This window comes from Brienomyrus brachyistius, chromosome 16 (assembly GCF_023856365.1).
Source record: "Brienomyrus brachyistius isolate T26 chromosome 16, BBRACH_0.4, whole genome shotgun sequence".
Classification (NCBI taxonomy): Eukaryota; Metazoa; Chordata; class Actinopteri; order Osteoglossiformes; family Mormyridae; genus Brienomyrus; species Brienomyrus brachyistius.
Window position 1 is genome coordinate 25,968,515 of NC_064548.1, and position 13,140 is coordinate 25,981,654.

The window sequence follows — 13,140 nt, forward strand, 5'->3', positions numbered from 1 at the left end:
GCCTCTCGATGTATGCTACCTTTCATTTTCGGTTTGTCTAGCGACTCTCCGTATGTATATGCTGTCCCGCAAAGGGCCTCTCGATGTATGCTACCTTTCATTTTCGGTTTGTCTAGCGACTCTCCGTATGTATATGCTGTCCCGCAAAGGGCCTCTCGATGTATGCTACTTTTAATTTTCTGTTTGTCTAGCGACTCTCCGTATGTACATGCTGTCCCGCAAAGGGCCACTCAGTGTATGCCACCTTTCATTTTCGGTTTGTCTAGCGACTCTCCGTATGTACATGCTGTTTTGCAAAGGGCCGCTCGATGTATGCTACCTTTAATTTTCTGTTTGTCTAGCAACTCTCAGTATGTACATGCTGTCCCGTAAAGGGCCTCTCGATGTATGCCACCTTTCATTTTCGGTTTGTCTAGCAACTCTCAGTATGTACATGTTGTCCCGCAAAGGGCCTCTCGATGTAAGTTACCTTTCAATCTATGGCTTCCACAATCAGGCCATATAGTACCCCCATACCCCTAGTCATCCCCAGTACACCCAGCACCCCCGACACGTTCCATGTCATTTCCTTCAGCAGTAAAATCCTCAGCTGCAAGTTTTGAAAAGTGATACAACAGTGAATTATATATATATAAAATAATGTGGTACTATATTATATATAATATTTTAAATGATATGCAAAAATGTTTTTCCACTGAATTTTAAATGATACAATACTTGACATTATAGTCGTCTGGCATTCCAGTGGCACTTGAATTCTAATTGAATTCCAAGCTAGGAATTATGCTGTTACGCACTTTGGGCAAGGCTCCTGAAAATAGGGCCTTCCCTGGATCAGGCCCAGCCATGTCCTTAATAACTAGGGTAACTTCTGGGTAAAGGATGACTGAGCAGCACACTAAAGTCCAAACTCTCACCTCTGGCTAATAAACTGAAGGTAAATGGTGTAACGAACCTTCCTTACCTCTGCATAGCAGTAACCACGCATTGCACCTTACTGCGAGCTGTATCTCAGTGCTTTGCATACCCTATTGCCAACTGAAAGCACTTTCGGCTTTGTAAATCTGAAATCAGGAAGATGTGGTGTATATTATGTTAATCAGGGAAATGTTGTGTATATTGTGTAAATCAGGAAGATGTGGTGTATACTATGAAAATCAGGAAGATGTGATGTATGTTATATAAATCAGGAAGATGTGGTGTACATTATGTTAATCAGGGAAATGTTGTGTATATTGTGTAAATCAGGAAGATGTGGTGTATACTATGAAAATCAGGAAGATGTGATGTATGTTATATAAATCAGGAAGATGTGGTGTACATTATGTTAATCAGGGAAATGTTGTGTATATTGTGTAAATCAGGAAGATGTGGTGTATACTATGAAAATCAGGAAGATGTGATGTATGTTATATAAATCAGGAAGATGGGGTGTATATTGTGTAAATCAGGAAGATGTGGTCTATATTATGTAAATCAGGAAGATGTGGTGTATATTATGTAAATTAGGAAGATTGGGCGTATTTCATTCATATCTGCATCAATTATGTCTCACACCAAAGAGAGTGAAGATACACAAGCGGCTTAAGATTTGAATGCGCGGCACACAGCTAAACCCGCCTGTCGGTAAGCCTGCCCCTGCTAGCTACTCTGCTCCTTTAATGGAAATACCCTCTGAATTACAGCTAATAACATTTAAATATATTTCTCAGGGCAGCCTCATTCAAATAAGTTGCCTGACCATTATCAGTATCCTCCCTTTTAGCGGGAAGGCAGAGGAAAGAAGAGAGACAGGATTATGTCGGATGTTGTGTTGGGGTCGCTCTGAATGAAGGAGGAATTGCATTTCTAATGTGATTAACTTCACTTTCTGCATCATCAACAGAATGCAGCACATTAGCCCGACTGCATTAGACAATACCTCGCGAAAGCAAATTCGGGCATTTAGTTCTTTTTATCTTCATTTATAATTTTCAAAATCACAACTAGGACTTTCTAATAAGTTGACTAAGGTGAAATATCAGCAGCAATAGCCGACCAGTTCCAAGTGGTTAAAGATACTTGGTGCTCCTAAATCTATGCAATCTGGTGTGTGGTCAACCTGTTCCACAGAATACGAGGCACCGAAACTCTGTTTGCCCAGGAAGGCAGCCCAGCTGCCGGGATAATCAAAACGGTCAGTTAGTTTCACCACATTTGAATTGCATACTTTGCACAGACAAAACAAACCTTTTACAAAAGAGGTCACCTTTTCTCTCAGGAATGTGATTCACAGAGTCATGGGGAGATTATATTTACTAAAATGCTGCATCAAAATAGACGGTGGCCTAAAACTACAGCCCAGCCGCTTAGCCGACACATCACATGACTGAGAATCAACGCTAAAGGCATCCGGCATCTGCCACTCTATGAGAACGAGTCATGAAAGTTAATTTCATGTATGAAATATATAAAATAAAAATACACACACACACACACACACACACAGATCCTATGCATGAAAAATGTGTCCTCTCACGTTAATTATAATATTTTTCCTTTTCTGTGGTTGTAATGTTTTGCATCCCTTCTTCTCATTGAATAACATGTTCAATTTACCTGCATTTCAAATTAATTAAAATGCAAGTGAAAATGATGAAGGGAACGATAATCACCAACACACCTGCTTTTGTGTACCAGTTCAATGCAATACTATAAACAGGAAGAGATATCATGTAACAGAATGTGTTTGTGCTGCATAATGAATACAGGCAGATGTCATTCATTACCTCGCGTACAGGAGAACCAGAACAGCCTACTGCTAACTATGATCAAGCGCCTTTCATTCAGCCGTGACATTTAGAACTATAGGAGGTTGAGTTTTTCATTATGTTGGGTGATTAAAGACAAAGAAAGAAACACAGATCTGGGTTATTCAGTCATTTAACTGCAGAATCTGCAAACAGGTGGACTTGCTATTAAACAATTGGCCTTTATATGAGGGCCAAATTTCCAGGCGCACCTGCGGAATGACAAGACAGACAGAGGGGAGGTGGGAAAGGTCATCAAGGGACAATTACGCTATTCTTTGGTCTACATAACAGCAGTGTGTTGACCACATGCCTGACACCAAAAGATCGGCATTAACTCTGAAAGCACATCTCTCCCCTTGTCCTCTACCTAGTGACAGACTAGAATCAAGGTTTCTGCCAGGGTATCAAGCAATTATGGGCACCAAGGGGAGAATGCAGGATATTGGGTAATTATGATTAGCATAACCTTTACATAAAATTTAGACTAATAATGATGAGTGAACTATTGCCCGAAAAGTAAATCTGCCATTAAAACAGATTGGGCCCTAACATTTATAGACGCATACATAAAAATAAATTAGGGAGCGTCTCAAAAGTGAACAACTAGAGTTGAGAAGTATGACTAGTTTTTTTTCATGCAGAGCAGTTTTTGATGCATTGCAGACCACAACAAGTAGGAATACAGACAAATCTGCAGTACTAAGACAATACTCCTATCAGAGTACGTATTTTCTCATCTGATGGATCGAAGACGGACACTGAATGAACCAGTGAGAGATTTGCACAGCCTCTAGGAACACGGATGTGTCAAATAAACTCCTAAAAATGCGACTTTCCATTTATTAAAGGACACTTTTAACAGATGCCATTTTAAAGGTCAATTTTCCACTTAGTTGCACATACAATAATAAAAGCTGAGATCACCCCTGAAAGAGTTTACACTTAATATTAACAGACCATCACATCAGTGTCACTTTCATCAGTTGCAGACAGAGGACTTTTCCCTCACAGCTACGCCAGCAGGAAAAAAGTGCTGTAAATATAACGACGATATCATTACCGAAGGTTTATAGGGAATTATACAAGTGGATCCATTCCTCAATTGCTCATTGAAACTCTAGTCAAGAGAATCCTGCACATTATATGTTTAATTTAAAATTAAAGTTAACAATTTAAAAAGCAAATATACAATGGCATTGAAACATTAAAGCAAAAATGGGTAAGAAACCATTTAGAAAATGTAATACTGGCACTACAATTATAATAAGTTAATATATAAATTGTTAAACAGTGAGATTTAAGTTTCTTTAATTCCGTACAAAATCAGACAAAACCAGCATTTCTACAAAATACAGCAACTGAGCTCTGCATAGATCATCATAAAGTGGGATTCTCATCTCTGTCTTATTAATCTCAGGTATTCCAGTCCTGAGCTGTGCTGCACCCCTTTCTACAGCCCAGGTAACCGTGCGGTTTGGCGTCTCTGGCCTCGGCACAGGTCAGCAAACAGCTCATCTCTGTACACTCACCATGCAATTGAAATTTTCTTCATAGTAACAGTATTTGGCCAATTTATACTACCAACCACGGTAAATTTGCATGCTTTATATATCAAGCACACATCTACATGCTCTTAATTTCTAGTTACAGTACAGCTATCATGCTTTTTCCAATTACAGCAAATGCCATATAAATAGATTTTATTATTTGCCGTTTCATTCTACCACTATAATTTAACATTTTTTTCTTTACATAATGCGCTAAAGAACATTTAAAATGGGAAATACTTTGAAGTCCCTTCTCCTGAATATCAGACTGCGAATTATGAACAGCAGCTAGGTAAGATCTTATAAACGGTGCCCTGGATTCTTATTACTGATGCATTGATTGCCTTCCGACCTTCGTTGCATGTTTCCATAGCAGACTACTGCATGCAAAAATGACATACTGCTATATGACATTAAACAGATTTTTCTGTTAATAAGAAAAATATTATTTGCGAACCAAGTGTTTAAGCAGAAATGCCCAAATGTTCTGAATACATCTATTTTGTATATCAGCATATCTGTCATTGTAATTTTCCCACAATGGGAACAGCTTCGGAACCTTCCAGCAATTTCCCTCTGTAGAGTGCTGTACCCTTTATACCATCAGTAGCAGGCTGACTCTCTTTCATTGATGGTGTAACTACCTTCTCCCCTGTGCTACTAAAGCAGAATGAACCACACCGGTACATATTGAGCGCAGAGATCCCATCAGTCTGTTGACTTTCTCAGCATGGGACACTATCGATTCCCACCCTAACCTCCATTAGTGAACTAGAAAGTAGAGTTAGTTACTTTCACAAGAGAAAAAAAAACACCTTTGTTTTCCTGAAAGGCATTAAGCCAAAATGTATGTATCTTTCAAATAATGCTGCTGATAAATCTAACATTATCATGTTGAAACATGAGTAAAGAGTTTAAAATACAAAAGAAAAACTAAACTCACAGCGTGAAATGTTAACATCTATTTTGGGTGTGTGAAAACTAATTATGATGACAGAAGGAGGACACTAATTTAGGCATTCTGGGCTGTGAAGCTGTAATTACCTCTGTGTTACTCTTACACAGCCAAAGGCAAAAAAAGTCATTAATTTACAAAAAAAAATAAATATATAGCATTTCAGGTTTAGGTATGTTTACTGACTTCACCTTAATGGTTTACATTAAATGTGGTGGTAAAAGTGAAAATCGGCATTAGACTCAAACTGCACAATATCTGCCAGACATCAGCCAGCAGTAAGTACTGGGTACAGGTTCACTCTCAAAACTTCTTAAGTCACAATACTGAGGCCACACGTGGCAGACTGTAGCTAACAAAATACCTGCAGGAGTCAAATTCAGAGCATTTGCATCCTGAACCATTACATACGTTATACAGTTTATAAGTACACACTTTGGGCCTCGACTGATATCTTTCCCACAGATTGACAGGCAAACCTTATGACTATTAATACCGCTTAATTACCCAGAGCTGTCTATCACTGAGGCCCTGCCATATGTGAAGCTAAACTCAGACTCCACTACAGACACTGCCATCTCATCCCTTAGCCACTGCGCCCACATTCACTGGCACATAGCTCTTTCCAGAATGTTTATAGATGGCCCTAAGCATGATGGGATGCTAATTATTTAATTAACCCAGGAATCACACCTGCAGGGAAGCACCTGCTGTTAACTGGCTGCTAAAAGATGCTATATGTCAGATAAAATACAATCAGCATCTGGTCCCTCTTTCCTAAGCAGACCTATGCATCTAATTGCTTTGAAGGTAGAGGCTTCATATAAAGACATATATCATAAAAATTTAAATATCAGTTGCTACCCCTTTCACTTGAAATATTTCTGCCTTATTTATTCGTTTATCAATTTCCTTTAATTGTAAGTGATGCGTTTGGACTAGAACATAAAAACGGCATTAAGCGCAGTTTGCATTAGAAACCAGTTTCGGTCTCCAGGTTTCTCATTATTAATCTCTTAAACGCACATGCAGTTCCACAATGGAGCACGCGCATGCATGTCTGAGAATTGTTATTTGTTCACAAATGGTAATAAAACTTTTTAAACTAACACGGGTAAGTTTGTACAGATTCCGCATGCGAGCGCAGACGGCGGCCCCTTCGCCGCGGATACAGAGCCCTCTAACGGACACGTAGCATCGTTCCGGGTGACTCATGGAAAACGGGACTCCGGCCGGTTAACGGACTCCTAAACGTGGCAGAACTTATATTAATCGTATGAATGTTAATCATTTACAATCAGTATAAATCTATAGGTCAATTGAGATTATTCGGGCTTTAAAACAATGACGGATATCCGTGGAGTGACTTACATACTTGTAGAAGGGCGGACAGATTTAAAAAAAAAAATGTTCCCGAAAAGGTGATTCTACTACGAACTCTGTATTATATTATAATATACATTTCCCTTTTATATTCATGAATAATACTCATACTTGAACGTTTAAACTAAACAATTTCACGCTATTGTATTTTCATACAAGCAAACTACGTTTTGGTTTTTTAAATCTTTAATAAAATAACAGACCAGAAGCAGATCATTGTTCTGTATCTCATCACCATGAAGCTGACTTGTGGAATTAAATTGTGTAGTTATTGGGTAAATCCTATACACGATATTATTAGTAGTACTGTTATTAATATTATTAATTCCCCCCCAAATCTTTAAAAAGGCATATAAAGGAAAAGGCTGCCAGATTTTCTTAGTAGACAAAAAAGATGGTTATTGAGGATAGTTTCAAATTTTAGCTTTAAACTATTTAAATTTGTTGTGCAAACTTATTTTTAACCTGTTGAAGTTGTACAGTTTGCCTGTTAGTCAATGGTTAAGATTTTAATTTCTGTTGATGTCCACAAATCATTTCTAGTAAACTGACTGTATATATTACTTTGTTGGCTTTGTGGGCAGCAAAAATGTTTCAATCAATGTTATCGAAAAAGCAACACAAGCAACATGTGACTTCCTGATTTTTGGTGCTCAGTCTAAGATCAATGTTTGTTTCTGCGGTAGGCCAACCTTATTGTCTTATCTTATACTTTTACCGCACAGTAAATTAATTAACCTTTTCAGCTTATCACAGATCAAGAGTTTCATTGATGGCCCCAATCCATAAGCAATTAAGCAGGAGCGGATCTCCTTCGAACAGCAGTCACGCCACGGAAGAGCCGCTCGTGCCAAAGTCTCGTCCTTCGCCTTTACATCCAGATGATTATAGTATATAAATGTTACCGTTGGTTGCAATAATTTCATCCTGGTCCTTAATCATTATCTTAGATTAGGGGAGAAGTGTATATTAAATAGTTCAGAAAACAATATGTGGGCAAGTTTTATGGTGGACACCTACAGTGCGAAGACAGTCCATACCTTCTATTCATATAAATAACATTTATGAAAATACGAGTAGCTTATATACATATAATGCTAAAATCAGTCTCGTTTGTTGGGATGTGAGATATATTTCTGCGCTTAGGAATTTGCGGATAATATAAGTGTCGAAAACCCTTTAACTACTACGGTCAAGTTTTGACAAGTTTAACGGCCCTTGAATTATTGCTAGTATTTAATTTCCCTACGAATTCTCTTTAGCCGTATATGATGACAACGGGTATATTTATTTCAACATTACCAGTAACCACATTAATGGTACAAATCAATATAATGGAAGTGAGACAGAAAAAATGTATATACATAAATAAAAAATAAATAAAAGATGTATATAGATATGCCGCTGTGGACTGTAGCGGATATATTCCGAGGGCTGCCTTGTAAATGTACACGTTTTACGCTTACCTGATATTTCCTGGTGTGGAACATTGACGAGACTGAAGCCTTTAGCGGCGTAGGCTTGTCTAACCTCACTGCAGCTCCCTGCTTTCACATCTGCTCCCGCAGACAGGCAGAGCAGCGAGAAAGTGTAAAAAACGGCTCGCATTCTCCACATTGTGCACTTATTAATCCGTTTTCGGTCCTCGAACGATTCCAGGTTCAAGCAAATCCGGGCAGGAGAGCAGCCCCGTGTAGCTCAGTGCCTTTCCACTTTTTTCTTGCTCTGCAGACTGGGAAAATATCTGTCAGTCAGAAAGCACACTTTTTACTTTGCCCCCAGTGAAGCGGGCTCCTGTCTTTAATTTGGAATTTCGCGACACAGACCTATATAAATCCGACTCGAGAGGCACCGCTACATGCAGTGTCCTGTTAACTTCTCTCACATACGGAGATCCTGTATTACATCTATGAGAGGAAACCGGGGATCCAGCGGAGCCAGATACATTCAGCGCGCATTGCCAGGGCACCGAGTCCGGGCGCTCGGCAAGACGCGGACCGGAGTCCGGATATCAGCGCCGCTCGCTGACGGAGAAACGGAGCGGACTTCATCATTCAGCGTGTTGTCATAAAATATTCACCAATCTACCGACTGCGTTGTTATTCTCAAATAATCAAATAAACTGGCCATCTTGAAGCAAGGAACCTATTTTAATTCTAGCAATCTAAACGTTCATAAATCATAAGAAGATGGCTGCGTTTTTTTTTTTTTTTTTAAATATTATTATTATTATTTGCAGCTCAGCTCCACACAAACATTCCCATCCATTCATCCATCTTTCAGACGCCTTTTCTGGTCATGGCCACGGGGCATGTATAAGTGTATTGTCTATCATTTGTTTTACTTGTGCTATTCCGGCAGATTTATTGCGCCAGGTTAAATACTAACATGAAGCTGGACACCAGCTTACAACGTTTGAGGCTGAATTGCACTACTTTTAAAGCTGTCATCCAGTGCGACATATCAGTGGTAAAAAAAAACACTGGATGCTGCACAGAAATAAGTTCACTGTCAACACTGCACTCAGAAGTCTCATTGAGAGTTTGGTATACCCAGTATGAAAAATGTACTGTATCTGTCTCAGGGGCATAACAGATTCCAAAACCTTGTAAGGTTTGTCATTTTTGGAGAAAATCAACAGTGTCCTGATATCATGGCCAATCAAATTGCACAATGGAAATATAGAGAAATACACACTCAGTGGCCAGTTTAATAGGTACACCGAGTTAGTATCAGTCAGAAGCCACTTTTTGCTCCAGAAGTGAATCACAGAAACCTTTCTGCACACCGCTGCTGTGTCTAGCTGTTACTCTTGCACTTTTGGCCTTCCTGTTGGCATTAACGAGCCTGGCCATTCTCCTCTGACCTCTCTCATTAACAAGATGTTTCACATACAGGGCTGCTGCTGACTGCATGTTGTTTTTTTATTGTTTTGTTTATTGCACCATTACATTGAACTGTAGAAATTATGGCAGGAGAAAATCTCAGGAGGGCGGCTGCTTCTGAAGGCTGAACCGACCACATCTGGCACCAAGAAGCACATCACGTTCAGCACCGGTTCGGTCAAGCACATCCATGCATATGAAAGCGCATCAGGTTCAGCACCGCTTAGGTCACGCACATCTATGCATATGAAAGCAGACCAGGTTCAGCACCGCTTAGGTCATACAGATGCATGCATATGATAATGCATCAGGTTCGGAACCGCTTAGGTCACACACAAGCACGCATATGAATGCACACCAGGTTCAGAACCGCTTCAGTCATGCACATCCACGCATACGATGCTTAGGCAAACAAAGCAAATCTCTTGACCCTGCTTATCTGTGCTGTGTGTATTCAGTTGCAGCCATATGCATTAACAAGCAGGTGTGCCTAATAAATTGCCCACTGTGTGCATATATCAGTGGAGATTCACTGTGCTCGTCCGGGACGTGATTTGACACTTCTGTCCTCAATGTTATGCTCATGTGGGACTTTCTCTCTGGGTGGAGTTTTCATTTCACGTCGCCCTGATTCCTGGGAACTGGGTTGGAAGATGTAATGATCACATGTTCAAAACAGGAAGATATGTACTCATGTGGGACACATATTTCATGGCATTTCATGTTTTTAGCTGTATATTCTCCTTTGAACTCCTCACGTCAGTCTTACGAGCCTCCAGAGATCACTTGAAGTATGTCAAATATGTCTACAATAAACATATAAAAAAAAGAATATCTGTCTAAGATATTCAGACTTCCTCATATTAATGTACAGAACACCAAGCCACAGTATCTAGTAAATAGTATTATGTAGTAAAGCCTTCATCGTCTGTTTTTCAATAAGAAATATCTGTTACATGTGTCGTGCTTTTCTTTGAAGGGGCCACGTAGATAAATTGTTACTAGAGTAGCTGAGCTGACACTTAGAAATTTTTACAGTTTTGCTTTTAAGTTCTGGTACAGTGTTAGCATCATGACATACTGGGAAGTCAGGTCCAGCGGAAACTGCCGTTTGTTTTCCATTCTTACTCAGTATTTTGTCATCTCCATGCCAGTCAAATGCTGAATCACTACATGTAGCGTTCAGTATCGTTATAGGGCTACGGGAATTATTGTGTGTAAAGTATTATCTGATGCTATAGTATAGAGAAATACAAAAAAACGCAGAAGAGCCATGTGTGAGAGTGAAAGGAAGGGCGGGATTCCCGTCACCAGCAGAACTCATTTGTAGGGCACTGACAGGAGACAGCCGTCCCTCCCCAAGACAGATTACACTCCTGTGTGATGTTTTTCTTGCAGGAGGTCTCAGGCTTTTACTGCAAAGATGAAACTACGTTTTTTTCCCTTTGTGTTCTATTGATAACATTGGACTTCACCCCCCCCCACCCCCCCAGTTCCCAAACACACATATTACTCCCATCCAAAACTCTAGCGATGAGGCCCTCAGCTGTGTGTGACCCGGTGGATGCATCGGTTGGCCAAACCTATAGTGAATGTCACCACTCCTGGCTGTGGTGTGACTGCCTCACACATGAGGAGTGTGAGACATTGAACACCGAGCGTGGAAATACTAAGCACCCCCTGAGGTGGTTTGGATATACAGAACAGAGGCTAGTCAGTGCTCCCTTAACAAAGGACTGGAGGAAAAAAAAAAGACCTTCAGCAGAATCAATAAGGCGGCACACTCTCGCAGTGCCAAGCATAACTGCAGTTTATGGCATATAACACTAGCTTTGAAGGGAGAAAATAGGTCTGGGTTTGCTGTCTGTAGAACCTCTGATCTGCCAGGACTCTACAAGAAATGCTAGCAGAACAGCGTGCAGTGGCAGGTAATTAAGAACCTATACGTGTAACCTAGTGCGTGTCGGTTCAAATCCCAGAAAGGGACCTTATACAGAATTACTTCAGCAATATTTGTGGATACGTATCTATGTTTCACTTCCAAAATGAAAGAATATACAACTATAAACCATCATGAAAAAGATTATTCAGTATGAAATAAGGGGTGAGCCGTTGCTACAAAAGGGAGGGAAAAAATTGCGAAATGTGATGTAATTTCTGAATATAGGAGTTTACAGATGAGAGTGTTTCAGAAGCGCACAGTCCAAAGAGACTCTGCTGGGATTCTGAGCCCGATCCTCCACTATGAATGCCTGTAATTTATGCCAGTTCGGTGGAGGAGGTCACCACTGTTGTCAGCTCCACCCAGGGGCATCCCACAAAGCCTTGGGTAGTGGTCGACTGAGGTGCATTGTGGTCCGTGATATTTTTATGCTAGAATACTCCTTTCCCACCATGGGACTGAGTGCGTTACATCTGTCCTTTAATAGAAGTGGATCCAGGTCACGCAAAGCAAATGAGCATCACACACCATTAATATGCCACTATTGGAACCTGTCAGGATCTGTCTTGGCCTTGTCTGCTGTGTCGCCATTTGGTGTTGCTGGCTACCCCGTTCTTAGCTGCTTAGTTTTAGCTCCTAATGTGTTTTCCTGTTCCCTGGACCGCTGCTCGGCAAAATGGGCTAAGTGGACCGTGGTCTCCGGGCTCTGGCGAGAACACATTAGGAGCTAAAACAAGGGGCAGTAGGGGAACACAGAACGGGATGGCCAGCGACAACAGCTGGTCAAGCAGGGGAACAACAGTCAAGGATGGATCCGACAGGAGCCAATCAGGAAGGGCGTTCCATTTATCGGGGTTTCACCACAGGGCCCAATTATGCTTTAGCTTAGAGCATGGTGATTTGCACTTTGCACCGTCTACACTGCTGAGATGTATAATGCCTTTGCTCCCTGAATATGCACTCATAGGGCTTGTTTTTATGAGGCATTTCTGACTATTCTTCTGCAGAGGATTCACAGGTGATTTTCGGAGTGGAGAAGCTCTGTTCTTGCCTTTCTAAGCCACTCAGCGAGCTGACCCACCTCAGTGATGATGTCCTTACTTCTCTTTCCACTGGCAAAAAACACCTTGGAGACAGTTCCTCATGACTGGCTAGCAATTTCCAGAGACTGTCTTCACTGAAGGTTCTGCTTATGCACACATAAAAAGAATGCTTATATGTGTTTATCATAATTTACACATCAGTCACTCGCATGCAGCCTTGTTCACAGATATTTCAATTTTTAATTCAGATTCTATATATACAGTATGTGTATAGCTGATATATGCACATATATTTGTGGGAGTCTTTCTGGGACCGTGTAAAAATAGCTTAGAATATGGTCCACTACACTAATTCTGCCTTTAAAATATTTTGGGAACAAAGGAAAATAGGCAGAATGCAAGCATGTTCGCATCTTACACACTTCACACAGCAATGGTTTATTACCATTAAACACTCAATTGGATCCATGATTCTGCAAGTACATGCATTAACAGACAGGCCAAATCACCAATTAATTTACACCCTTCTAGCTATGAGAGGCAAAACAAACCAACAATTTGTGGTTGATTTTCCCATACAAATATTGCATTTT

The 13,140-nt window shown here is 40.4% G+C and overlaps 1 protein-coding gene across 1 annotated transcript in view; it reads right to left on the minus strand.

Annotated features, from left to right (window-relative positions):
- Positions 1-8,673, minus strand: part of LOC125709706 (glypican-6-like) — a 184,929-nt gene extending 176,256 nt beyond the window's left edge. Inside the window, 1 exon segment of the mRNA XM_048978401.1 lies at positions 8,144-8,673. Coding sequence (XP_048834358.1) covers positions 8,144-8,294 — 151 coding nt within the window. The 5' untranslated portion in view covers positions 8,295-8,673.
- Between the last annotated feature and the right edge of the window lie 4,467 nt (positions 8,674-13,140).